Source organism: Tauraco erythrolophus, chromosome 30, assembly GCF_009769465.1.
Source record: "Tauraco erythrolophus isolate bTauEry1 chromosome 30, bTauEry1.pri, whole genome shotgun sequence".
Lineage (NCBI taxonomy): Eukaryota > Metazoa > Chordata > Aves > Musophagiformes > Musophagidae > Tauraco > Tauraco erythrolophus.
In genome coordinates, this window is record NC_141494.1 from 1,620,470 (window position 1) to 1,646,387 (window position 25,918).

Consider the following 25,918-nt stretch of genomic DNA (forward strand, 5'->3'; position numbering starts at 1 on the left):
CTTGACACTTTGACAGTATACTTCAACTCAAAAAACAGAGTTATTTGTACAGTTGGCTTATACAGAAATCTGTTATTCCGCCCACAGCACTGCTGCAGTTCTGGGATGCAATGCTTCAACTGTTCATTCCAAGGACAGTTAACAGTCTTGTCCACCATTCCCAATCATATCCCATGCATGCTCCACTCAAGTGCTCAGATACTCTCCACAGCAGTCAGGATCTAAAATAATCCAGAATACATTAGAACCAATTCTATTGAACTTGGAACTCCAGGTGAGGTCTGAGCCCAAGGTATTACAGGCAGCATTTTACCATGAGGGTCTCCGGAAAGATCACACTCTGACTCAAATGCTGTTACTTTAAAATAAAATCAAAATTTAGGTATTACCCAGCTTTATGCAGAGTACTCTACTAGACATCTGCTGACACTATAGTAAGAGCTACTCCTGTAGCAGAAAAGAGGATGTACATATTACCATCCTTTCAAAAACAGCTTCAACTATCCCCTGCTTTATGATATATTTTTATTTATTTTAGCTATATTGGTTAATATTCTGATTTCTGCTAGTTATCAGCTTCACTTCTGCACCAGGCCTGAAGTCAGTGGTAAGTAAAGTTGCTCCACGATGCTTCTAATGTAAGGTAAAACCTACAATAAACCTAGCAAATGGATATTTTGCCACAAAACGACTTTAAAAATCCTGTATACAGACAACATTGGGGAAGAAACAATTGGGAGAATTGCCCACCAAAGAAAAATGAATACAACTAGCCACTACCAAAGACAAATGCATGCAAATAACACGAGAACGCATCTCAGTCTGTAGCTGGTTTCAGAATTGCTGCACTCCCCTCTGGTACTGCTCATCCCAGCGAGAGTATCGAGGAACTCCAGCCTTCGTTTTAGCTCCTTTCCCAAACAGACACAGCTTGGCCTTGAGCTGATCTGCCCCAAAAACAAGGAGACGTCACCCACACCCTGAGCAGCTCACCGCTGGCCACCTCTGTAACCGGCTCGACAGAGCACTGTTATTACCTACAAAGAAACACTTTAGACCCTTTCCTCTTCGAGGCACTGTTTCAAGTAAAACCCATACCAAAACTCATCAAAAGCCAATTTCCAGACTTTATAGTTGTTTCTGATCCAGGCCTCAGCTCTCTTCTGCAGTCTTTTTCCTTAGAAAAGGCCACCACTGCATCCAAGCTGTTTACTTAAGAGATACACTGGTCAAATCAGCTCCTCGAGCGGTTTTTTGTCATCAAAAAAATGTAAGGGCAGTAAGCAAACCTTACCCCTCCCCTTGACAATAAAAAAAATTAAAAACAAAATTAAAAATCAGGCAAGAGAACTATTATTTTTCCGAAATTATTTCAGAACACTACAGCCCCCATCAGAGTGTAAAGCACCAGAACGAAGAGAGCTAGAGCAGCTATCACTTTGAGGTTGAGACCTCCTTTGCACAGGTCCTGCACAGCTTTGATCACACATGCAGCAACACCTCGGTACCCACCGTTTCTCTGCCCATTGCTTTGAAGCATCATCACCAGTCATGCAACATCCTGCTCCACTAACTACTGTTAAACAGCTGGAGTGAGTGATTTAGCAGGTAGTGAAGCAACCTTTTCAGAAGAATCAGTCTTGTAAAGGGAGGATATAGAATCATAGAATGGTTAGGGCTGGAAGGGACCTTCAAAGGTCATCTAGTCCTACCCCCCTGCAAGGAACAGGGACATCTCCAACTAGATCAGGTTGCTCAGGGCCCCATCCAACCTGGCCTTGAACGTCTCCAGGGATGGAGCATCCACCACCTCTCTGGGCAACCTGTTCCAGTGTTCTACAACTCTCACAGTAAAAAATTTTTTCCTAATATCCAACCTGAATCTACCTCCCTCTATTTTAAAACCATTACCCCTTGTCCTATTACAACTGGCCCTCCTGAACAGCCTCTCCCCATCTTTCTTGTAGGCCCCCTTGAGGTACTGGAAGACCGCTCTGAGGTCACCCCGGAGCCTCCTCTTCTCCAGGCTGAACAGCCCCAACTCTTTCAGCCTGTCCTCATAGGAAAGGTGCTCCAGCCCTCTTATCATCTTCGTGGCCCTCCTATGTGGATGGACTTGAGAAATAAACACAATTTAAATACACAGGGACCGTATATATAGCACGGAGATTAAAGAAGCAGGTACAGAACCCTCCACTAGATATGCTGGCTTGTTGGAATAGATCACCATTCCGAAAGACCTCGGCTGTTTTCAGCTATGATACAGAAGGGCCAGCACCAATCCTTCAGCGCAGGCATTCTTGCTGTCTCTTTCTGAACAGTTGCACTTTCATTGTGTAATTATCTTCTTCAGATGCATCACAATCAGTAAAGCCAGAAGTGGCAGACAGAAAAAAGGCCAAGTGAAGTGTTCAATCTCATAAACAAAAACGGTTCAGAGCTTGCAAACCAGTGGCCTGTGCCGAAAAGGCATGATCTCTTTGGTCAATGGCACAGCACAGCTGCAGGTGACTACAGACTTTTTATCATAACAGAGCTGTTACTATTCTTTTCATAAGCAAATGATCCTACCTAAGTGCCTGTGGTGTATTAAAATTTGGCCGTGACTCTGTAACGTTATCTTCATCTTCTGGACCTTCATCTTCCATGTTTGAGAAACCCATCTCATCCTGAAACTGAGAGCAAACGTGTAGCACCAGTCAGGACAGAAAGCTCAAGCAGCACATTTACCAACTGTCTTTAGCTCGTACAGCTCACGGTGATCCTCAGCACAGACATTCGTCTCTGCAGGACTCAAGGAAGTCGCTACACACATCCCCTGCCAAGGCTAAAAATGACACTTTTATGGTAGGACCCTCTGCACGTAGTCAGCACTAAGCACCTTTCAGAGACCACCCCTTTATGGCTTTAGGGATTTCATGTCAGACCTGAGAAAGGTCTATTTTTCAGTTCTATTCCCAGTTTATCACTTACTGTCTCAAACAGCTCCTCCATCAGTTCATTCACTTCCTTTTCTGCAAGTAAAATTAAAAAGAAGTATGAAAATTCCTTTTCTAAGAAACACTTAACAATCCCGTTGTAATATCAAGTCATTTCAGGAATCTCTCTTGCAAAGGGAAATCCTTGTCTTGCAAAGAGAGGACCAAGAAGGACAATATCCCTTTTAAATGCTGGGCCCCAGAAAACTTCAGCTGAGACTGTTTTGATTCAAAAACATCACATAAAACCCCTCATTTTCAGATTTAAAGTTATGTTAACCTGTAATAAGACCTAAACCAAACGTGCTCTATAGAGAATATGAAAAGTGGTATGTTTCTAAAACTAACTCAAAGGTTGTAAGGACTCAAAGAAAACGTATTAATGCTCGAGTCCTAAGGCAAGCATTGAATTCCGAATTGGCTGAAGCTTCACGAAAGCCTGTACTATCCCATTAAGTGTTACTCTGCAGGCTTTGCTGTGGAGTAACGTCGCACCTGGCAGCACAGCAGCTCTGGCCAGAGCCTGCCATGTACCCACAGAGAGCCAGATTTGCACAGAAAAGCTCTTTGGGTCAATATGCAGATTTTTTTTTAATCAGCCTAACCGTGCAACAGAACACTCACTTTTCAAAATGAATTACTAATCCTAACAAGAAAGGAGGTGGGATTCCCAAAGGACTTACTGGTAATTCTCACAGCACGATCATTTCTGAAGTCTTCTGTATCTGGTTCATCCAGATCTTCCAGGAAGTTGTACTCAGGGTCATCATCATCATCGGCTTCATCTAACAAGCAGCATGTTTCAAAATGTCATTACCATGTCCCGAGACCAACCAGCTGCCAGGAGCAGCAGCACTTTGTTTACTGCTCAACCTGGCACAGCGAGGGCTGGGATCACTGCTTGAAATGAACTCTGTTTTTAGGGAAGTGATATCGAGCCCGTTCTCTTTCCGAACTGAGCATCTAGCATCCCTACTTGCAGCCATTTCCATTCAGAAAAGCTGCATTTATTCTCTGAGCTTCAGCTAAATTTAGGGGTGAAGTAGTATTATTTCAATTCATGTTTTATACTCAATTTGCACAACTGTAAGCAACCAGTGAATCCAGGACAAAAGGGAGTCAAGCCCCAAAGCTTGTTTCTTCTGGTACAACAAAACAGTTGTTCCTACCAAGACAAGTCATGGCCCTAACAAGGAGCATGACACACTCAGCTCCATGACACAGCACCATGGATTACGGGCTGAAACACATAGCTATTGTTTGTGGTTGCCAGTCACTGCACGTGCTGGCTAGTAAATATTTACAAGTGGGACACCTGAAGTTTAAAAAAGAAACCTCAGGAATGTCCCTGGAGAAGATGAAGAAAGCTGACAGCACGCAAAACACTTGTATATTACTGAACAAAATAATGGTTGCAGCCAAGAACATAATGTATAAACAGAAAGAAAAAGCTCCAGGCTTTCGATGTAGCCCCCAATTCCAGCGAACACCACCACCACCACAATGTGTCACATACCTTCGTTCTCCACGTCGTCATTCATGAGGCCCCCGAGCCACCTCTTCCATTCTTCATCGTCCGCAGTGTTGGGGTCGTACATGTCAGGGGTGATATCTGGGGCTCGGAGCTCGGCCTCCAGCTGACCAAGAGGAACATCCTTCAGCGGCCGCTTGGAGCGGGTTCGGAAGGCAATGAGGCTGTCTTCCAGAGGCTGAAAGGTGAAGGAAAAGCACAATGTCTCTGCTTTTCTCAGTTTCTCCGGCAGCAGCGTTTTCAGTCCAGCCCCAAAAACACCAGATTCCTGCACAAAGAACCATTTACTTTGGTAGAACACGAAACCTCCGTGACTCTGGCTATTGAATGTCACTGTGTGTGAGTCCATTGCTGCTCGTGTCTCTCGTGCTGAACCCTCATCTGCTCCCACAGAAGCAATCCTCACTTGCAATGTTCAGCGCTTTCACGGATGTTTTTGTCTGACCTCTTCACTAGCTGAGATTAATCACGACTCCTCACCCTTACACAGTAACACAGACCAGTAGGATTTTTCTCATTATTAGTATGGAACAGGGGCTCTCTTTACAACCAACAGCACCTGCAAAACACAACCAAGCTGGCAGGATATCTTTCAAAAGGAAAACTATTTTCATCTGTTACGTAAGGGTCACATTTAACAGGCAAGACAAGGGCAAGAACATAAACAGAGTAGTTACGATACAAGAAACTGAAAGCATGTGCCACTAACACCACTTCCCGAACAGCTGTCTCTCTTCTCTCACAGCACTAGTGTCCTACACACTACGGAGACTCAACTTGCTAAAGCTACAAAAGGAGAGTAGAATGCAGTAAAAGCAACAGCAGAGAACACCAGGAAGCTACCTCCTTCCTAACAGATTTTCCCCCAGCTAAAACCACACTGTTGCAGCATCCCCAAAACCAGTACCTGGTAGGAATCCATGCAGACTGGGCTTGAAGCCAATTCTTCATCCACTGCATGCAGCTTCTCCATGAACGTGCTGTCTTTGTTTTGCTTTGGTTTAGGAGGCGGTGGAGGTCCCATGGGAACTACTTCGGCACTAATATGTCTAACGACAGGCGTAGCAACCTTCTCCATCTAATTAAAAAGGCCTTTGTGTTAAAAGGTTTTATTTAGAACATACATTTCCAAGGACAGAATAAGTCTCTCTTTCTGCTTGATCAGAGTCTAGCACAACAGAAATGAGAGAAATGCTTCACAGAAGGAAATGGATTCTCCACATTACACCCACATTGAAAGTACAAACAAATTTGCTATTCAGAAGATTTGCAGGAAGAGAGGCATCGGGAAGGTGTGAGTACCAGCCTCAACATTACTAGAGCTGATAAATCCGAACGCTAGTAATTGTGGCACACTCCCAACCCTCCCAAAAACAAACCCATGGTGAGTAGAACATGGAAATATCAAAATACTGCTCTTTCTCCAATCCCAGTATCAGGGCTCAGTTCTCACAGTCACTTTCTCATTCTTGTCTGCTGATACTCAGGTCTCACCACGCTGCACATCCTCGTTCCACTGATTTGACAGTGCTTACAGTCGCCATAAATACCTTCATGCCTCTAACAAAAGCACTTTTGCCTCCTAAGCCAAGCATCGAAAGCAGTTCTCCCGCACTCCTCTCAGTAACAATGAGAAAAATAATCATTATCTGAGGAAGAGACGATTGTTTCCATTGCTTTTTTTTTTTTTTTTCTCCTTTTTAACATACTCATGTTTCCTTTAGACTAAGCTCTTTCTGCAATGGTTGCACTTCCCTGCTTACACAGGAGCCACTGCAGTGGGACCCTAAAGCAACACAGCACCTGTAACGTCACCACAACTTTAAGCAATAATATGTATTTTTGCTTTTGCATTAATAATTTATGAACGAAACTCGACTGAAAGTTGTCTCTAAAGAAAGCAAAAACTCTCGTGCAGGTTTACCTCGCAGAGTGCTCCTCCCTCTTCATCAGATGACCGCCTTGTCCGGGATCGTTTTGCTCCCCGAGGAGAAGAAGCAGTGCTCTCTACATCACTTTCCAGTAAGCTCTACAGTGCAAAAGATGCAGAATGCAAATCAAACAATCACGCCACAACCAAACGCTACTTCAGCTAACATTATAACGTCTTTTTTAGCCAAGTGAGTACTATAGCATTGCAGAAAGATTACTAGAAGGTCCAGGACAACTAGACACGTGTTAAAATAAAGCAAGCACTCTACTGCCTCAAACAAGCGGACAACTCCAAGCGGAACAGAACGGATCTTTGTACAAGTTGCATTTACCTCTTCTGCAGTCTCATCTTCATCCTCATCGTCAGGCTGGTATTCTTCATCAGACGAATCATCTTCCTCAAGAGGAATGTCGACAAACTGAGGCGGCTGCAACAGAACAGAAGAAAGGTGACGAGTTTTTACAGGCAAGACAAGGAGTTGTACTCTACTGGTGCACTATCAGATCAAAAATTTCTAACTGAGAAAATCCCCTTAAGCTCAAAAGGGAGACTACTGAAAAAGGCTGAAGAAACCAAACAAATTGCTAAAGGAAGATTGGTAAAGCAAAGTAAGTGGTTTGAAAACGTGCAAGAACAGGCACAAATGATTTAGCATTTATATGATGGGAACACTGCATGGGCAGACGCCATCTAGACACGCTTCTAGTACTTGAATGGCCATTCACTGCTGCTACGCTGCTGAATCCCGCCTACACCTCGGGAACAATTCTTTTGGAGCAGGCAGAGGTCAGGGAACAAAAAAAAAAAAAAAAAGGGGATGCAGGCCATACCTCCAGGCAGTCCTACAGTGCATAAAACAGTCCCAGGGAGGAGCACCTCGCAGCATGAGGCCTGGGCAGTAGCATTCACTATCCAGAGTTCCATCCAGGTAGGGGCTGTTGCAGCACCAACATGGGAAGCTGGACCATTCAGCAGAAAAGACATCCCTACGGCATGTCATCACCTCATCCTGTTCTGTCTTCCCCTGGAGGCAGCTCCTTTGGCCCCTCTGTGCACCTGCTGCTGTGAACTGCCTTGTCCTGCCTTGCATACCCTGTTTGCAATGCTCCTGGTCACCAGTACTCCCACCATGGTACACACGAGTCTGCTCCATCCTCCCAAAAGATTCCTTGCTCAGCAGGGTGCCTCTAGTAGGGTCTCTGATTTCCCAGCAGTTCACTTACCTTCACCTCATTTGCCTTCTTAATTGGAGAAATATTCCATGTTGGAATCACCTGAAGACAGCAAAAACACTTTATGTGTCTCTGAAAAGCCCAGTGTTGCACAGCTTAGACAAGCTATTAAATCAAACGAGTACTGGAGCTTGAGGCCTCGCTCTCCACAGCGGCCAAGTCACAACAGACCCAAACACCGGCTCGCTGAACCGCCCGCGTCCCCGCGGGCCACAACCTCAGGGTAAGGGATGCCACCATTTCCCTGCACTTTCTAACTCTGCCCTGGTTCTATTCTGCTCATCAGAAATCATTGATGAGCATTTTTTACATTGTTTTAACTTATCTTTTAAGAATAAATCACGTAAAAGCACACTTCTTTACACTTGTTTCAGGAGACCCAACCACCAAAGCCATTCGGGTAGGGGGAGGGTGCCACAGCAAAAGCAGGTGATGTACTTACCACTCCTTTCTCCACGACTTCCTTCAGTTTGGAACGAGTCATTTTGGGCTCCTGAGAGTTTAAAACAAGACAACGGTAATGTATTCAGCTGTTTTCTTTAACTGCAAACTTCTTCTCAGCAACTCCTTACTACAAGGCTTTTCTCTTTTTTAAAAGTTATCACCTTTTAGACGTGATCACAGAGACATCGAAAATAACCCCTCGTAACTCTGTTTCATAATTTACAGTCACACAGACACTACTCACTTCATCCAGGTGGCAAATCTGGCAATGAAACATGAATTATGGTACTATCTACTCTACCTTCTCTCCACACCACATCATGGACCAAGAAGTCAGACTGGTGAAGGTATCGTGCATTTGGAACAACTGAAAAACCAAACTGAAAAAGCTTCTTACTTACAAACAAAGGTATATCTTCTGTCTCACTGATGGCTGCTTTCATCATGGCAACCACATGCTCATTTGTGATCACTTCCTATAGGAACACACAAAAAAGTATCCTTTACGTTCTGTTTGTTTAAAAAAAAGACTTCAGGTTAAAACATTAAAATAAACTAGTTGAAAATATGAGGGAGAAATACTCAGTGTACAAAATACTTTGTAACTATACTATAATAAAAAAGAGATCGTTCAGTGATTGGACAAGAAAATATAAAGCCCAGCAGCAATAAAAACATTTGCACTACATTCTCTGTGAATGCTCCATGGAATAAGTTTCCAGCAGAAGGAAAGAAAATAGCCAAAACAAAAGCCCACACCAGCTCCCCTTCCCTCATATCACCTATTCAGTAAAAGGTGCTGATCCCAACCACAGGGGAAATGCTGCTATGAAGCTGCAACAGAAAACTTAAATCCTTAAGCACTCACAGGCTTCCACAACAGCCAGGGTCTAATTCTCTAAACCAAGTATGTCCTAATCTAGTCTTTGAAACATTGTGCTACATCATTGCACAAAACATTGTATTTAAAAGAAATAGGAAAAGGCAGAGGAGACTCAGTATCCTGACTACATTTTCTGAATGCTGCCATAAGGTTCCAGGGAAAGTAGGTGACAGAGATATCTGCAGCCCGTCCACGGTGCCACGTGATGGAGAAAGGCACTAATTCATGGAACTCGCACAAAATCAGCTGGTGAACCTGCCTGAAAGAATCGTGGCAGTCTCCAGTTTGTCTGCCACAGAGATGGCAAAAAGGGAAAATACATGAGAACATCCGGATTAGAACAACATTAGCTGCAGACAGGAGAAAAAAAAAAAGCACAATTTTTGATCCTGTAGGAAAACACAAACTATTGGTCTCCAGACCCTGCTCATGGGATTAAGTGAAATCTACACCTACTACAGGTGTACAATTAGGAGTTTCACTACGCAGTTGTGACAGCACAGATTCTTCTTGCAGTTCCTTTGCAACTGGAAGCTGCATGATGGACTAAAATGCTGGCTGGGGTCGTTAACTACGAGTAATGCAGTTCTCTCAGCACCACCAGAATTCCATCAGGGCTTTATCACGAAACGCTTCACTCAGAACAAGTAACACCGAGTCCACAGCCTACGTCTCCTCACCCGGAACCAGAAGCATTTTAGTTCAACTACTCCTGCTCCTGGTATCACGGTACAGTGAAACAGACCCGGTCGCCATTGTAAACAAATGGAAGTCAGGGATCGATACCCACCAACGAAGCCAGGTCCAGGTAGCTTACACGTACACCACACCGTTCTCTCTTTACAGCCTTTTATCGGAGAGATGAGGACGTGGCTGCCTACCAAGCTCCTTGCTCACAACACCGAGCGCTACCATTGGTGCTACACTCAAACCTGGACCGCACTTTCTGAAAAACCTGGGTACTTCTCCGTTCCCTGTCACTGTCCCACCACACTCACATGCAGGATGTTTCGCACGTTGACAACTGTCAGGTTATGTTGTTTAGCTCCATCTTCCAAGGTGCGATCAAGGGTGTCATCTAGCTTGATGTCACAAGACAAAGATCCCTCCTCTTCTTGACTCTTCCCTTCTCTTTTCCGTTTGGTTGCCTTCCTCCTCCTCTTCCTTCTCTCAGTATCCTCTCCATCTTGCTCCTCTGAAAATGAATAGAAATGGAATCTAAAAATTCAGATATTTCACATCCAGTACATGTGACAGTATGAGTTTGGGAAAAAAAAACCAAACTAGAATTCAGCAAGTACTGAAGCGGCAGCAGCTTTCCAACAGCTGGTAAGGGGATCACGCAAATGGAAACAGCCATAAGAACCAGAAACAGTCTTTTGAATAACGGAATCAAATTCTGCAGGACCTGAGGGAGCCACATTAGTCAAGCAAACAAATAAAGGTTATGTATTTGCCACCTGTATTTGACACTGATTTTACAGAACTACTGTTCTAAGCACGCCCTCACGACTCAAACAGCTGTGATACTCCAGGCACCACACAGCAAGAGCAGATCGCAGTTTCCAGGAGCTGAAGTGTTTGCCAAGTGGCACAGTTTTGCTGACTCAGGGAAATCATAACTTCCTCTGAAGGAAAGCAGTTTGTAGTAACCGAGACTTGGAGAGATCAGATCCAGCAGGTTTCGCTTGGACACCTGTAGTCCCTTTAGTCACTGAATGGCAGAGCATGGGATGAAAACTTCAAAAAACGTTGTACGTAAACAGCCTCTGCCGTGGCGTACGCAACTCCAGAGCTCTGCGCCTAGTGCATCAAGTCACAGGACTGTTCCTTGCACAAAGCTTACCCAATGGAATAAACAGTCCCAAATCCTCATTCTCCTCATCAGTCTGCTGGGGCCACTCACCAGCTCTGGTGTTCTTCAGTGGCTTCATCACGGCCGGATTTCTAACAGCCAGCTGCAAAGAACTTCTCACTGGAGACTCCTGCACTGCAGACTGGTTTTCAGTCAGATACGGATCTCGCTGCAAATTCACTTCCACCTCTGTACACAGCTTCAGCGTTTTCCCTGTAACCAGTATACACCAAATTGTAGTCAGATATGCCATACGGACACAGCTGCAGTTACAAAAGCATATTGTGACCCATTCAGATGTGTTAAATCAACTGCACGAGTCTAACGCAGCTCTGAAAGTGATCCAGGTACACTGAGCACTGCGGCAGCAGTCCCATCCTGCTGGAAACAAATCCAGTGCTCCCCACCTCCAGCTGTTTCAGTCTTGCTCCCTCCACCGTCCGTTTTGCACGGCTACGCTCAAAAGCGTCCCTGTCAAATGATCCAATCGCCAAAAAACAATGATTTGTTTGAAACATGGTTGTACTCCCTGTTGTATAAATGCAACTGCAACAACAGAAATCAACAGCTACGGGCAGGCGCTCCTTCGCCCAGGCAGACCATCCACAGCTGGAACAGCACAGCTGCCTGCAGCCTGGGCACGCAGCTTCAGGCTCCTTGGACAATGGAAAACCACGCTCCTGCAGACGGGTGGCTACGCACCCTTCCTGCTCCTGTTCCGCACCGTCCCAGAAAACAACTGTCAACTGATCCCTGTTCCACTCCTCTTCCTCCCGACGCAAACTCAGCTTTCAGCCAAAGCAGCGAGCTAATCCCAGCAGCACAGGAACCAGAGACAACACTTTCCGCAAGGACACGAGGCAGCACTGTGCCTTCTGGCCACAGCCTGTAGCCAGATGGGCTTACAGTGATTGTTACAATCCAGCTGTAGCCAGAAGTTTCATCAACACCTTAAGCCAGTGTGAAAACACGTTGTCACCCAATAAAACCAGCTCCCGACACCGCAGTGGTGGCTGCTCTGGGCTGGCACAACTATTTGTGTGGTTAGACCAGGGGGTTGATCCAGATGGAGAGGAAAAAACACCAGCACCCCCACGCTTCCCATACACACAGAGGGTTTTTTTTCCAGATCAATTCTCCCATCTCATTGAGCTCAGAGACAGCTGTACGCCAGGGAAGAAAAAAACAACAGGACGGGCAATTTGGGGAAAGAGGGAATACCACGTATTTCATCAGACATAACGACGACCGGACACAAAGGAGCATCACTTTCATTGTGAGGATCTCTCATCTCCCCACGAGCGCACACGTTCACTGAGCAAACCCCAGAGCCAGCAAACTTCACCCGGGCTTTTGACACAAACTTCCAAAGCATCTACGTTCCACGAGGAATTCGTGACAGCAACACAAGTTCTGCTCCGATCGGCTCTTGTAACGGACCACAGGACAGCCCCACACAAGTGCCTCTCTGGGACACTTTTCCAAATGCTTGAAGGAATTATCTCCTGAGAAGGAAAGCAAACGTGGACCAAAAACTCTGGAAGCAGCAGCTTGCTCTTCTGCCAGCCTCACAACTCACTAGCCGAACGTTTGGCTTTCCAAACCGCCAGGTGACTGTTCCAAACCGAGCCTGGGTTTACAGACCGGTCTGGAGACCGGCTGAGGAACACACCGTGCGCCGCCAAACCCGGGAAGCCCGTCTGTGAAAGGCACTGCGAGGAGCGAGCGCTGCCACAACCCAGCAAAGATGAAACACAGCGGCGAGACAGGGAAAACGCCACCAGTTCGTGAACTGGGGGCTTTAGGTTGGAAATTTGGAATGAAAGCAGCTTCTGAAGCGCGAAACGTTCAGCAGCGCTGCAGGCAGGCGGCTGAAGTTCTCCGCTAGTTTTCCAGCGTTTTCAGGGAGAAAATCCGCCGAACTTTGCAAACTGCTGACCCGCGGGGCTTCGCAGGGAAAGCCGCACGGCGGGAACGAGCGCTCCGGCGGCCCCGGCCCCGGCGGCGCCCCCGGGCCGCAGAACCGCCGTGCCGGGCGGTGCGCGCTTACCTTCCGCCGCCGCGTCGGGGCTCCGGAGGCCCTCGGGGAGCGCGGCGGCGGCGCGGCCGTCCTTCGCCCCCGGCGCTTCCCGAGCGCAGCCCGGGGCCGCGCCGGCGGGGGGCCGCTTCCCGCCCCGCAGCGCGGCCTCCCCGGGCGCCCTCCCCGCGCCCGGGCCGCAGGCGGGAGACCCGCCGGCTCGGGCCGCCGGCGCGGCTTTGGCGGCGGAGCCGCCATCGGCAGCGCCCGCCGAGGAGGAGCCGCCGGCGCCGCGCAGCTCGCCGTCCTGCCGCGGGCTCTGCGGCCCCGCCGCCGCCGCCGCTCTCCTCTTTTTGCAGGGCAGCATCTTCAGCGACAGCGACATCCCGGCGCCCACCTGCAAGACAGGAAAGCGGCTGGCGCGGCGCCCCGCCGCCCGCGCGCAGGCCCCGCCGCCCCGGCCCGCCCGCTCCGCAGGAAGCGGAAGCGCCGCCCGCCGCGCAGCCGCCATGTCGGCCGGGCGCGGGGGGAGCCGCCGCCATGTTGGCCGCGTGCGGGCCGGCAGCCCCGCCGTGACGCCGCGGGCCGGCGGGGGCGGCGAGCGCGGCCGCCGCCATCTTTGCTGGGCGACGCCGGCGGACGCCGCGCCCGCCGCCTGACTGCGGCCCCCGCCGCCGCCGCGGAGGGTCTTCCCGTGGGGGGAGGGGAAGGGAGGGCCCGCCCGGTACTGCCGCCCGCGCTCCCCGCCACTCCCCGGCGGAGCCCATCGGCCCCCGGCGCCGTCCCCTCGCGGCGGGAGCGGGGTCACCGGCCCCGCGAGCCCACGCACACGCTCCGCCGCCGCCCGGGCGGCGCGGCCGGAGCCCCGACACTTGCCGAGTCACCACCGGGCGCCGCGGGGCGGGGCCGCCGCCGGCTGCCGCGGGAGGGGCGGGCCGCGCCGCCGGGCGGGGCCGGGCGGGGCCTGCGCCGCGTCGGGACCAGTCGGCAGCTCCTGCATCCCGCGCCGCGAGCATCCTCCGGGCGGGCGCCGGTACCGCGGCGCCTCCGCACCCCGGCTGCCCCGGCCTACGCTGGGCCATGGCGGAGATCACCAGTGTCCACCCCGGCTTCGGTGAGTGGGGCCGCGTCGCGCCGGGGGCCCGCTCCTCCGCCCCGGAGCGCCCGGGCGAGGCCCCGCACGCCGCCCCCGGCGCCGGGCCCCGCCGTCGGCCCCGCTCGCCGCGCCGGCGCCGTCCCCGCTCCGTGCCCGCCGGTCATCCCCCCCCCCCCCCCCCCCCCCCCCCCCCTCCCGCCCCGGGCAGCAGCCAACACCCGCCGGGCGCCGCCGGTAGCTGGGGCGGTGCCAGCGCTCGCCCCCGCAGCCGCCGCGGGAGAGCGGCCGCGGCCCGGCCCGGCCCGGCCGCCGGCGGCAGAGCCCGGGCCCGCGGGAGCCGGTGCGCGGCCGGGCCGGGCGGCCCCCGCCGCATGACGTGATGTCTGTGCCGGGCCGCGCCGCGCCCCGGCCTTTGTTCGCGCCTCCCCGGGGGCCGGGGCGGCTGCGGCACCGGCACCGGCGGCCCGACGAGGCGGAGCTGCGGGCGGGAGCGCAGGCCCCGGGCAGGGGGGAGGCGGCAGCGGGAGGCGGCGGGGGTCGACCGTCCGGGGGGGCGGGCGGCGGCGGGGGGGGGGGGGGCGGGGGGCGCGGCGGGGACGTTACGGCGCCCTCCGGGCCGGGCCCCAGTGGAGTCGGGAGCCGGCGCCGGGAGCGGCTCGGTGGCGATGGAGAACCGCAAACCGTGCTACATCATCGCGGGCGGCGGCCCCGGGCCGGGCCGGTGCGGCCGCGGTCCAGCCCGTGCGCGGGCACGGCGCGGCTCCCGGGCCGCCGGTGAAACGATTCTCCCGAGTTGGTGCTCGCAGATTTTTGGGATGTTTGTGTTTCCCATAGCGCAGAGGGTGACAAGGGCCGGCCCCGCGGCGTCGGTCCCTGCGTCCGGTGGGTGCCTCCGCTCCTGAGGATGCACCTGCGGTGGAATTCCTCCGGCCGTGGGCTGACCTTCCCCCGGGCCGCGGGGCCCGTAAAGCACCGTCACCGCGTTTCCTTCAAATTCTGACGGACTACTAATAATCCTAAATGCTAATAATCCTAAATACTAATTCTAGTAGGTTTCTGCTTGCCTTTTACGTCCTGTGTGGCCTGAGATCCAAGAGCCGCGTGCTGCCGTAATTTCACCGTTGGCCACCATTAGGGTGCCATTACCAAACGTCAGTTTTAAAAGGAAGTTTTCCATGATTTGTCATGAATCGAAAACTAATTCCGTATCTCAAATGTTGGTTTTGTTTCGGTTGAATCTTAGTACAACGTCAGAGCAAAGATCTCTTCTAGGAAGCTGGAATGAAAAAGCACAGCTCTGCTCTTTCTGGGAGAGGAGACGGGCTGTGGTGCCGTTTGAAGTGGGCATTGTGCGTAGCGAAGGGCTTTGGAAGCAGAAAAAGCTCAAGTAAAATAGGTTTTAGGCAGCTTTACAGCAGTGTGGTTTCCAACTGTAAGGAATTATGGAGACAGGACTGATGAACGTCTGGAATGATTACGTAAGGGGGAGTCTTGAGCCGGGAAAAGAGGGGTGTCACGAGCAGCACAGAGCGGATCGCAGGGCAGAACGGTCGCTCTGCGCTGCTCGTGCAAGAAAAGGCCTCAAGTGGTGGGGTGGGCTCGAAATAAAAGCCCTCGCTTTCCTGTGCCACGGAATGAAGCTGAGGAATTCTTTGCCACAGAACGCTGCGGGAGCCAAACTGAAGAGTTAAGGGAATTCGAAAGGTCACAGGGACTTGTTTGGCACTCTCTAGCGTGGCTGCTGGTTGCTTCTTCTGAAGTTGTCCCGTCAGATCTGCAGGAATTGAAGGTACAAGAGCTGATTCTGTGAAGACACGATAGAAACAAAACACCCCCCCCCCCCCCCCCCAAGAGATCAGAATAAGGAGTTTCCGCATTTGTCCTTTTTTTTGCGTATCCGCTGAAGCTTTTCACATCTGCGTCCGGCTGAGCTGTACTCAAGTCAGCTGTTAAAGACCACTCGCCTGTTTCAAAGAGGGAACATTAAGTATCAAAATAAAGGTGTTTTTTTGGGGGTGTTTTGTTAATATTAGGAATTCTTCTTGCTTTAGTTAATTCAGTCCAAGGCTGCATGCGCAGTGGGGCCCGAGACAGATTTATCTGTGAAGTCAGTCACCATTGCAAAAGACTTCCAGTTTCTCTCTGGGAAAGCTGCTGGGAAACTCTAACCAAAAGTGATTTTGCTGTTTTTGCAAAAGGAGACGTTAAAAATCACAGTTTTCCCTGAGCCTATCAGATATTCAGATTATGGTCTGGCAGTCTTGTCTTCTTGCCTGTTAGCCTCAATAAATAGTAATGTGGGAAGAACAGAGAAAATGCAAAATCAAGGTGCTCTCTGTAGTTTCAAATATGGGGTTGGAAGATGACTTCCTCCTGTTTCTGGCATGGAATGAAGATAGGAAAATCAGGCAAGTTTACCTTGTTTCCTGGCTGTTCCATTTAGCTATTGGCATGATTGTCGTGACAAGAACTTTAGGTTTTCCCTTTTACTGTGGAAGCAGTTGGTACAATTTGTAAAGCAAGGGACGCAGGGCTAGAGGGCTTTTTTGCTTGCTTGCTTCCAAAAAGAAAAAAAAAATTGCTTTAACGATGATGAAACCAGTGATAGGATAATAAGTTATAAGAAGAGTTTGGCTTTACCTTCTCTCTAACCTCCCACCAAGAAACCGAGTACAGCAAAAAGATTTCTCCCTTTTCCTTCCCTTTTAAGACTGAGCAAACCTGCTCTTTCGGTCTCTGCTCGTCTTCCATCTGCTCTCCGTTTTCTGTCTTCCATCCACTGCAACTTTTTAATCATCTTGGTGGCCCTTGACTGGATTTACTTGAAAGTGTCAATATAATGTACTGGGGAGCTCAGCAGTACTGGTTTCATTCTGTGTGTTGGTAATACTGCTCCAAAGTCAACCGTTATGGAGAGAAAATAACTGGCATGGTGGCTAAAAATGAACATGGTGCTTTTTTATTCTGGCTTGTAATTACTGAAGAACATAGTTGACATAAACTCTAGAAAATATAAAATAATCCCTAAATCCATCTATAGGATTTTCTGTCCATTGTTTTTGGACATTGGATTTCCACGTGAAATTTTGTGTATTTCGGTGGCCCCGCATCTGCCGTAAGGAGCGGGAACAAAACAGTCAACCATTTCAGGCCAAAGTAATTTTTTTGAGAATTGTTAGTAAAGGGTAACTCCAGATCCAGTGTTATGGCCATATTTGTTACTCCCTGTTGTTCAAATAGAATTATGTAATGTTTCTGAATAGGGCATTTAAAAAAAAAAAAAAGAGTGCTTGCTGTAAGTCAAGGAACTGTATTCCCGTGGAGATGCTGGTAGCACGGGAGCTTGATTTGGCAAGATAAGGCAATCAACCATTTCAGATTCTTAACACGTGGAACATAGGTGAGGCATGCCTTAGGAGTGTGAAACGTTTCCCACATGGGAAAACATAAATTAAGGAAGGAATTTTTTATTCTGGGGAAGCTTTGATACCAAGAGCATTGAATTAAGAACGACACAGTAGTGCCGTGTCGATCTCATCCGCGTGTGCTTGGCCCCGTGGGGGCATGGCCTCCGCGAAGGCACCAGCTCCTTCCTCACTGCCTTGTCTTCTCCGCAGATGTCTCTCCAGTTGTGGCAGGCCTCATCGGTGCTACCGTCCTCGTGGTTTCTGTCTCGGTAACGGTTTTTGTGTGGACATGCTGTCACCAGCAAGCAGAAAAGAAGCACAAAACCCCACCGTATAAATTCATTCACATGTTGAAAGGCATCAGTATCTACCCCGAGACCTTGAGTAACAAGAAGAAAATTAACCGCATCCGGAGAGACAAGAACGGCACTCCTAAGGAGGCTGGAAGGGGAAACCTCTTGGTGGATGCTGCTGAATCTGGTTTAATCGGCTCCGATAAGGCTCTGGATGGGCCAAATGCAGCCCCCCACGTCGACCAGCTCCCAATAAAAGTAGATTATGGAGATGAACTAAGTCCAGATCAAAGCCTCACTCCAGGAGGAAGTAAAACCTCCTCCCCGTCTTCTCCAGGGGATGACGTCATGTTGGGGGAACTGACTTTCTCAGTGGACTACAACTTCCCTAAAAAGGCACTGGTGGTTACCATTCAGGAGGCTCATGGGCTGCCAGTGATGGATGAGCACACTCAGAGCTCCGACCCTTACATCAAGATGACAATTCTTCCAGATAAAAGGCATCGAGTGAAGACTCGCGTTCTTCGCAAGACGCTGGACCCAGTCTTTGACGAAACCTTCACCTTCTATGGGATCCCCTACAGCCAGCTCCAGGATTTGGTGCTTCACTTCCTCGTGTTGAGCTTCGATCGTTTCTCTCGAGATGATGTTATTGGAGAGGTCATGGTGCCCCTTGCAGGGGTGGACCCAAGCACCGGGAAGGTTCAGCTGACCAGGGAGATCCTCAAAAGGAACATACAAGTAAGTCGTTTCACGTTTCAAGACTCCTTGTGTTGTATTTGATTCCAGTTCTTTTGCTCCGGGAGCCTCTGTGGTCTAACAAGGCTCAAATCTACTGCAAATCCTTGGCCACAAACCCCGTTTTCCCACAGATCCATGTTACTGGTGTCATCTGGCTGTGCACTTTCAGTTGGGCAGTTCTCTGCTCTGTGGTTATGGCCATTTTGGTCACTACTGAGGCACAGACGTGGTTAATGTTATCACCGATGATGCCAAGAAAAAAGGCAAAGTCTCATCTCCCAGTAAGAGAGCGGATGTGATAACGGGGCGTTCATCCGCAGAGGGGTCTGGTCTGACCATTTCAGACACCTGTGTTGTAAGTATCTACATCGGAGTTGTTACCGTAAGCCACCAATCAGTGGGAATGCATCAGAACAGCCTGCGGAGTCGGACGTGATTCCGCTTGTCCGGGAGCAGACGTCTCAACCCGCTCAGATGTGTCCCACCTTAGATGACTCTGCTTTTTTTCTCACTTGAGAACAAAGTGTGTCTCAGATGGTTTTGTCAAATGCAGACGTCTAAAATTCCGGTGAAATGAATCCCACTCTTTGTGTCTCTGCCGCAAACTGGGAAGAGGAGCAAGCCATGGAACGCATTAAGGCTCACGTTGGGGAAGGTGTCTCCTGCCCTCAGAAAACATACTATGCTCGGGTAGGAGGATGAGGTGGTGCTTCAGATTTTTATTTTCTTGCTTAGTTTATATTTGCCACCCGCGCTCCAGGTTCAATAGAAATAGGCATTTGGGTCACTCCTTGCCTTAACGCATGGGAAATTGTTGCTGGGCTCCATAAAATACTTCATTACGTCCCATAGTGGCCGTATTTTACTGGAAAAGTTTTTTCTACTATATGGGGAATTTAACTTTTTTTTTTCCCTTCAAGTTATTTAAAGGAGACTCTATGTCAGTGACCCAAAATGAACTAAAAGAATCTCACCAAAACCAGAGTTCTGGTAATTACTTTGCTTTTCTGGGGTTTTTGAGATGCTTTACATTGGGATAAAGCAAGTGGCTGGTTTAGGTTCTTTTAACAGTATTGTTTCCAGTGCATGGGCTCTCTTAGAAGTAATAGATTGAAAATAGAGGAAAAAGGTCACACTAAATAAAACCAGATTTAATCAAGGATGCAAATTATTTGACATTTATTAGTAATCAGAAATAGATTTACCTTGGTGTCAGGTGTGCATTCTTGAAAATCTACGTAGTTCCACAATGTCAAAACAGCCCTTACTGAGCAAAGTTTTTGATGTCAGGGAGTTTCAAAATCTGGAATTGCATTTAAAACCCAGTAAATTATTGCACTGATCCAAGCCAGCAAGGGTTACAGCCCATCCTAATGAGCATTCCCAGGAATTTCTAACAGACAATCCAAGAATGCAGATTGCTTTGAATTAATTGCATTAGCTGCATTAGATGACTTTGGACCAAAAGAACCCAAAATTCTCGCAGCATACGCTGCCCCTCCCAATACTCCCCCCTGGCTGCTGATCTGGTGGATCCAAGGAGCCAAAGTTCTGAACATTTCCCTTCCAGGGCTGGAAACTTGCTCATGTATTTATTCTCCTCCCAAAATTTTGCACGCGCAGCAATAGCCTTTGTTCCCTGTGTTTGGAAAACTTGTCTCAAACACACAGGACCTGCTGAAATAAAAAGAAACCACCAAAATGATAATGAACATTTTCCCTTTTTAAGTTTGCACACACAATTTTTTCCCGCTAAGCTGAATAACAGCAGTTGAAAGAACAGCTTCACCCCTTGGATCCTCACCAGAGCATGTAGTGCTTCACCAGTTTGAAGTGAGAAAAGTTCCTTCATTGGGACCCCCCCACTTTGCCCTGCCCAGTTACCGGTACTGGACCGATGGGGGCAGGAGCAGGACAAGGTCCAAGCAGTCCAGATCTCCCGCAGGCAGCTGCCGGAGTCGCTGCAGCAGCAGTGTGGGTGCGTGACCGACACCGCACGATTCCTGCCCCTCGCTGATGCTGTTTGCCTCGATAGCAAATAAACTTCATCTCAATTAGTGCCATCTCAATGAAAGTTAATGGGCGCCATCTGGAAACCCAAACTAATTATCTTAATATTCTGTTACTCTCCGAAGGACATGCAGCAAGTTTAACTGAGTTGATGTAGTTTTGTCTTCTTCATCCTGTACCTTTGCAGACTAAACCGGTGGTGAAACTGTCAAAGCACACCTGAAATATTTATTATACCTAAATTAACCAAACCTAAACTTCAAGCTGCGCCAGGGGAGGGTTAGATTAGATAGTAGGAAAAAAATTCTTTACTGAAGGAGTGGTCAGACATTGGAACAGGTTGCCCAGGGAAATGGTGGAGTCACCACACCTGGAAGCGTTCAAGAAATGTGTAGATGTAGCAGTTCAGGACATGGTTCAGTGGCCATGGTGGTGCTGGGTCGATGGTTGGACTTGATGATCCTAGAGCTCCTCTCCAACCATCATGATTCTACGACTCTAAGGAGCTTGAGGCGCTCAGCCATCAGAGCACCACCACAAGTCAACGAAACTTAAGCCCCTGAAGCCCACGGGCACCTCTGGTGGCAGACCCAGAAGTCAGCTGGAGCTGCTGCTCTCTCAGAAGGTCCCCACCAGGTCTGTCCTCGTGGAAACGCAGCACTCGAGGAGGGAGGCCGTAGCGATGCTTAGTGCGCTCCGCCGGCGTCGGGCGAACAGCGCAGCAGGATTTACCTTACGCCGCTCGCTCCTTCTCCCGGAGGCTCCATCTGCCTGGGGCACTAAAATGGCCTGCATCTAATTTTCCAGCTTTTTAGGCATTTAGCACAGGGAAAGGGAGTTCTGGTGACCTCCAACATTTGCCCCTGTTCATAAGACCACCTTATCCTACCGAGTTCTTTCTCTTTCTTTGTCACAGAAGTGCATTAGCAGAGGGGAGCTGCAGGTCTCCTTGTCGTACCAGCCCGTGGCGCAGAGAATGACTGTCGTGGTGCTGAAAGCCAGGCATTTGCCAAAGATGGATATCACCGGCCTCTCAGGTAGAAGCTATTTTCTCCAGCTCTAAACGCGTCGGTAGAAATAAATCTCCAGTTCCCTTGCAGACCTTTTCACCTGTCTCACCCGAAGAGTTTATGTGTCCTCACGCTTTTCCTCAAACTCTTCCTAAGGGCGGCGGGTGGCTACGGGTGATCGTCGCTCGCCGACAGATGGTTGTGCAAACAAGACCGAATCCTTCCTACTGCGAGACCAACGGTTGCATCTTTCTGGCATCACCTGGGCTGTCTGTGAAGACAGTATTTTCCAAATTGAGCAGATCTCCTCGTTGCTTTTGGCCAGACCGCGCAGGCTCTGTGCCCCCGCGCCGCTGGCACTCACCGTTGCCCTTAGCAAGATTTTTTCCACGGCACGACCGCTGCTTGCGGTGTCCACCTCAAACCCTGGCCCTGGAAGAGGAGGGTAAAAGAGCAAGCCTGAAAAAAGAGGGGTAGACAAAGAATAGAGAGGAGTAAATTCATGTAACATTAGAAACAATTCTGGTTTTTTTATTTTTCATGGGTTTTGCTGGTTTTGTTGTTCCACTGCTTGAGGAGAAGAGCAGCTGTTCTGGCTTTCCTGTTTCGCAGTCGCTCTGGGGCTCCTCAGGCCCCTCAGCAAAGGTTCCTTCATGCCTACGGCTGGAACCAACCCGAGATTCAGTAACAGCCTGGCTGGTAGCACACGTAGTCTGCTCTTGCAGCTTGCTCCTGTACGCCTCAGAAAGAATGCAGACCAGGCTTAATTCTCTATTCTCGCCCTTAAATTTTACTCTTTCTTTAATAAATAAATAAATAAAAGCTTTCCATGTCTGGTCTCCAGCTACAGGATAAATTTTTCAGTAACTGTTCTTCCTGCTGAATCTTGCAGTGCTGACAGCATTCTCTATATGAGCTTCATGTTATGCATACGCTCGGCGTTTCACTCGGCTCAAAAAAAGTGAAAATCAGCCAGTGTCAGCTGGGCAAGTGACTTCCAGCTCCAAAACTTGCACTACGTGGAAAAAAAGCAGTGTGTGCCTGCTGTCGTAACTGGAATCGTAAACAAGCGTCTGCACAACGAGCAAGCTGGCTGATAAAATGGCAAAGTGAGGCTGATGGGAAAATGAAGGCTTTGTTTTAAACTGTCTTCTTTTTCAGAACCTTCCACTGTGAACGTTTTCCATCTGCAAATTATTAAAATCGTTTTGACACTTTGTTGGGCTATTTCCTGGAATAGGGTAAAAATATTTCTTGTTACAGGTGACAGTGAAAAGTGAAAGTTTTGCCCAGTTGGGCACTGACCTCACCAAAAAGCTACCTGTTTGGTATTTCTAGGATTAATTACTGCAATTTAGTGTGACTTGCTTCCCCCCAATCACTGAATGGTTTGGGCTGGAAGGGACCTGAAAGACCATCCAGTTCCAACCCCCCTGCCATGGGCAGGGACACCCTCCACTACACCAGGTTGCCCAAAGCCCCATCCAACCTGGCCTTGAACACTGCCAGGGATGGGGCAGCCACAGCTTCTCTGGGCAACCTGTGCCAGTGCCTCAGCACCCTCAGAGGGAAGAATTTCTTCCTCAGATCCCATCGAAATCTCCCCTCTTCCAGTTTAAAGCCATTGCCCTGTGTCCTGTCACTACACACCCCATGCAGTGTTGAGACTTACAAAGAACTTGCACTGCCAACGTCATCTGGATGATTTGCAATGAGAAAATACACCAAGGATGCCCCTCTGCTGGGGGAGCTGGAGTGAGTAGCCCAGATTCACACCATTTACTTGAGCTGCCTCAAGTTCAGGAAGCTAAACCCTGTCTGGTGCTTCAGGTGCATCCCTGGGCTGTGTTATTAGTTTATTTCTCTCTCTTCTCCAGCAGATCCGTACGTTAAGGTGAATGTCTACTACGGAAGAAAGCGCATAGCAAAAAAGAAGACTCACGTGAAGAAGTGCACTTTGAATCCTGTCTTCAACGAGTCCTTCATTTACGATATCCCCGTTGATCTCCTTCCTGACATCAGCATCGAATTCCTCGTTATCGATTTCGACCGTACCACGAAAAACGAGGTGGTGGGACGGCTGATTTTGGGAGCGCACAGCGTCACTGCCGGCGGTGTGGAACACTGGCGGGAGGTGTGTGAGAATCCGAGAAAGCCCGTTGCCAAGTGGCACAGCCTGAGCGAATACTAGCAGAGGCTGCGGCAGCGCCAGCCGACTCCTAGAACAGACTTAAACCTTGTTTTAGCTGTAGAACTAAACTTTCGTAAGAAGCAGCAGCTGATTGGTTCTCTAGTGATGTGATTTTGCAGGGCACTAAAATTCTAAAGAGCATTAAACGAAAAAAAAAATACCACAAATATATATAACAGTGTAATCACGCTATTGCATGCCTAATACAAACTGAAATTAGTGTAACTGCCAATAGCAAGTTGCAGATTTTAATACAATTATCTGTCACTATGGAAGTTGTGTTTGTGCCGAACTGTCTTTGCTGGTATTCACCAAGATTGGCCTGTCTTTATTAGGCTTCTCCCAAAGTTTCTGAATTCTGCTGTTTGACCTCTAGTTTCTTGTTAGCTTGCCTGCCCATTGGTTCCTGCAGTTCTGTCCCTGGCTGGTTTGGGAGCACACGTTGCCATGTCGGGGTGGTTCAGAATTCTGCACTAGCGCAAAGGAAAACACGGGGGAAACGGCACTTTCCTTCAGAGAAGAAACAATTCTGTTGTCAGGTGCTGAAACACGCGCTGTTGTGGCGTACTCTGGCGCGGTGAGGTCACAACATCAGGTATTTGCATCGAAAATGCAGACACCAAAGTGATGGCGGTGCTTTCGGTGCGTGGGAGTTAGCACAGGCATGATCTCACAGGCATCAGAACGGGGAAACTCCGCGCTGTTTCATTCGGTTTAACGCTGTCTGCATGAAGGGCCCAAGAAAAAAAAACCACAAAAACTGACGTGTCATTGATTGGTAAGGAAACACTCGCTGATTCTTTTAAACATTTAATGTGGAATTCTACATGATTGACAAGTTCTGTTATAATGGCATAACGTATCCGAGGTAGGAAAATATCTCGGGGAAGAGGTTTTAAGTGAAAAAATGACAAAGCTTCCCTTCATACTTGAGGCAATTTGCATTATATATGATCTTCTAGTTACCCAAGAGCCAGCTCTCAAAAAGGAGTAACAGAGCAAAGCCTGTCACTGCAAAATGTGCCAGACTCTTCAAGAAGTTTAATTTTCGGAGTTTCCGGGCAGCTTGAGTTAGTGAAGGACTTCTGAGGCAGGAGATGCTCACCAGCCCCTCTGAAGTGTAAAACCAGTACTGGTTACAGGTGACCTGCAGCACTTCAGGCTATTAACCCTGACTAGTCTGTAGTTTTGGGCCGAAGTTCATAGAGAAAAGTTCCGCACGCGTGAATTTGGCGGTAGCTGCATTAGATCTCCCGGGAAACGCCGCCCCGGGAACTGCTTTTGCAGGAGACGGCACATCCGGGCAAGTAACTCCATCTGGCTGCTCACTGCCTTCGAGCCAGGGAGGGTGTAAGGGTGCTAACTGGCCGCAGATAATCGATGGTAAGCATTGCTGGTGAGCTGAGCGGAAATGGTGAGAGCAGGCCGTGGAAACCAGAATCATCCGTGAGCCCTGCCGCAGGAGCGAGCTTGCCAAGAGGCGCACGGAGCTCTGCACGTTTTCCGTGAACGTGCACTCGCTTCTCGGCAGCCGGTGTGCTGCGCCCCGTGCACTGTAAATAACGTGTTAGAATTTAAACATTCTAAGACCATTTAACTACGTGCAGGACTTGACTACTGAATTTTACAGCCCTGTTGGAAAAATGATCCTTTCCACCTTCGTACTAATGAAAGGCGAATAATTGAGCAAAGTGTTGCTCGTTTCCTCTCCAGCCACCGTGTAAAGCAGCAGCTGCTGGGGAGCTCTTTGCACGAACAGTCAGCACTTTGTTAGTTGCCAATACTCAGGCATCTCCTCCTAAGAAATTATTTTGGAAAGCTGAATTTTCTCCCTCAGAGCTAGTTACTCACTGAAACTCCCTTCCAGGCAGAGTGTGGTGTTAGCAACAGGAGTGGCATTGAAGCTGAAGCTCTGTATTTCTCAGCCTTGCATGGCAGACAGAAGCACGGACTTTGTGCTTTATCGATCCCGATTACGGGGATTTCTGCCTGAGGTTACAGTGGATTTTATCTTGGTCTTAAACGCTTTTAGCTCTTACTCTTGTAGTGGCTCACAGCCACAGACCAGAGGACGAGTTCTCCCTGGCAAATTGGTGTAGATCTATTTCAATTCCAGTTTTTGCACTAAGCAATTACGTTGCTGAAGTTTAGCAACTGTCACGACTTTCCCTCGGAACATGCTTTCCAACACCGCTCCGAACACAGGACGTACTCCCAACAACAAAGGTCCCTCTTTTCCCTTCGGTGTGAAAAGCATGCTGAAGCCCAGATGATCTCCTTAAGATTCCTTTGGTTGA

At 49.1% G+C, this 25,918-nt stretch overlaps 2 protein-coding genes across 9 annotated transcripts in view; one reads left to right on the forward strand and one right to left on the reverse strand.

Annotated features, from left to right (window-relative positions):
- Nucleotides 1-12,935, reverse strand: part of LOC104377197 (GON-4-like protein) — a 29,098-nt gene extending 16,163 nt beyond the window's left edge. For 4 of the 7 annotated variants that reach the window (XM_086628432.1, XM_086628433.1, XM_009983937.2 and 1 more), the window contains exons 1-12: nt 10,848-11,133; nt 10,000-10,196; nt 8,520-8,594; nt 8,117-8,167; nt 7,666-7,716; nt 6,774-6,869; nt 6,434-6,538; nt 5,417-5,587; nt 4,495-4,687; nt 3,662-3,763; nt 2,974-3,014; nt 2,572-2,675 (exon numbers count right to left, since the gene is read on the reverse strand). In XM_086628432.1, the coding sequence (XP_086484558.1) occupies nt 2,572-2,675; nt 2,974-3,014; nt 3,662-3,763; nt 4,495-4,687; nt 5,417-5,587; nt 6,434-6,538; nt 6,774-6,869; nt 7,666-7,716; nt 8,117-8,167; nt 8,520-8,594; nt 10,000-10,196; nt 10,848-11,109 (1,448 nt within the window). In that variant the 5' untranslated portion in view covers nt 11,110-11,133. Of the gene's footprint in view, nt 1-2,571; nt 2,676-2,973; nt 3,015-3,661; nt 3,764-4,494; nt 4,688-4,989; nt 5,022-5,416; nt 5,588-6,433; nt 6,539-6,773; nt 6,870-7,665; nt 7,717-8,116; nt 8,168-8,519; nt 8,595-9,999; nt 10,197-10,847; nt 11,134-12,906 lie in introns of those variants that run through there. The other 3 variants (XM_086628435.1, XM_086628431.1, XM_086628436.1) reach the window with 3 other exon arrangements.
- Nucleotides 12,936-13,953: 1,018 nt separating this feature from the next.
- SYT11 (synaptotagmin 11) lies at nt 13,954-23,629 on the forward strand. Of its 2 annotated transcripts, none has more exons than XM_086628381.1 (4): nt 13,954-13,987; nt 17,587-18,410; nt 21,337-21,457; nt 23,308-23,629. In XM_086628381.1, the coding sequence occupies exons 1-4, from the start codon at nt 13,954-13,956 to the stop codon at nt 23,619-23,621; spliced, it is 1,293 nt and encodes a 430-aa protein (XP_086484507.1). In that variant the 3' UTR covers nt 23,622-23,629. The 2 variants fall into 2 exon arrangements, with proteins under 2 accessions (XP_086484507.1, XP_086484508.1); XM_086628382.1 differs by having other exon boundaries at nt 23,311-23,629.
- Nucleotides 23,630-25,918: the final 2,289 nt, after the last annotated feature.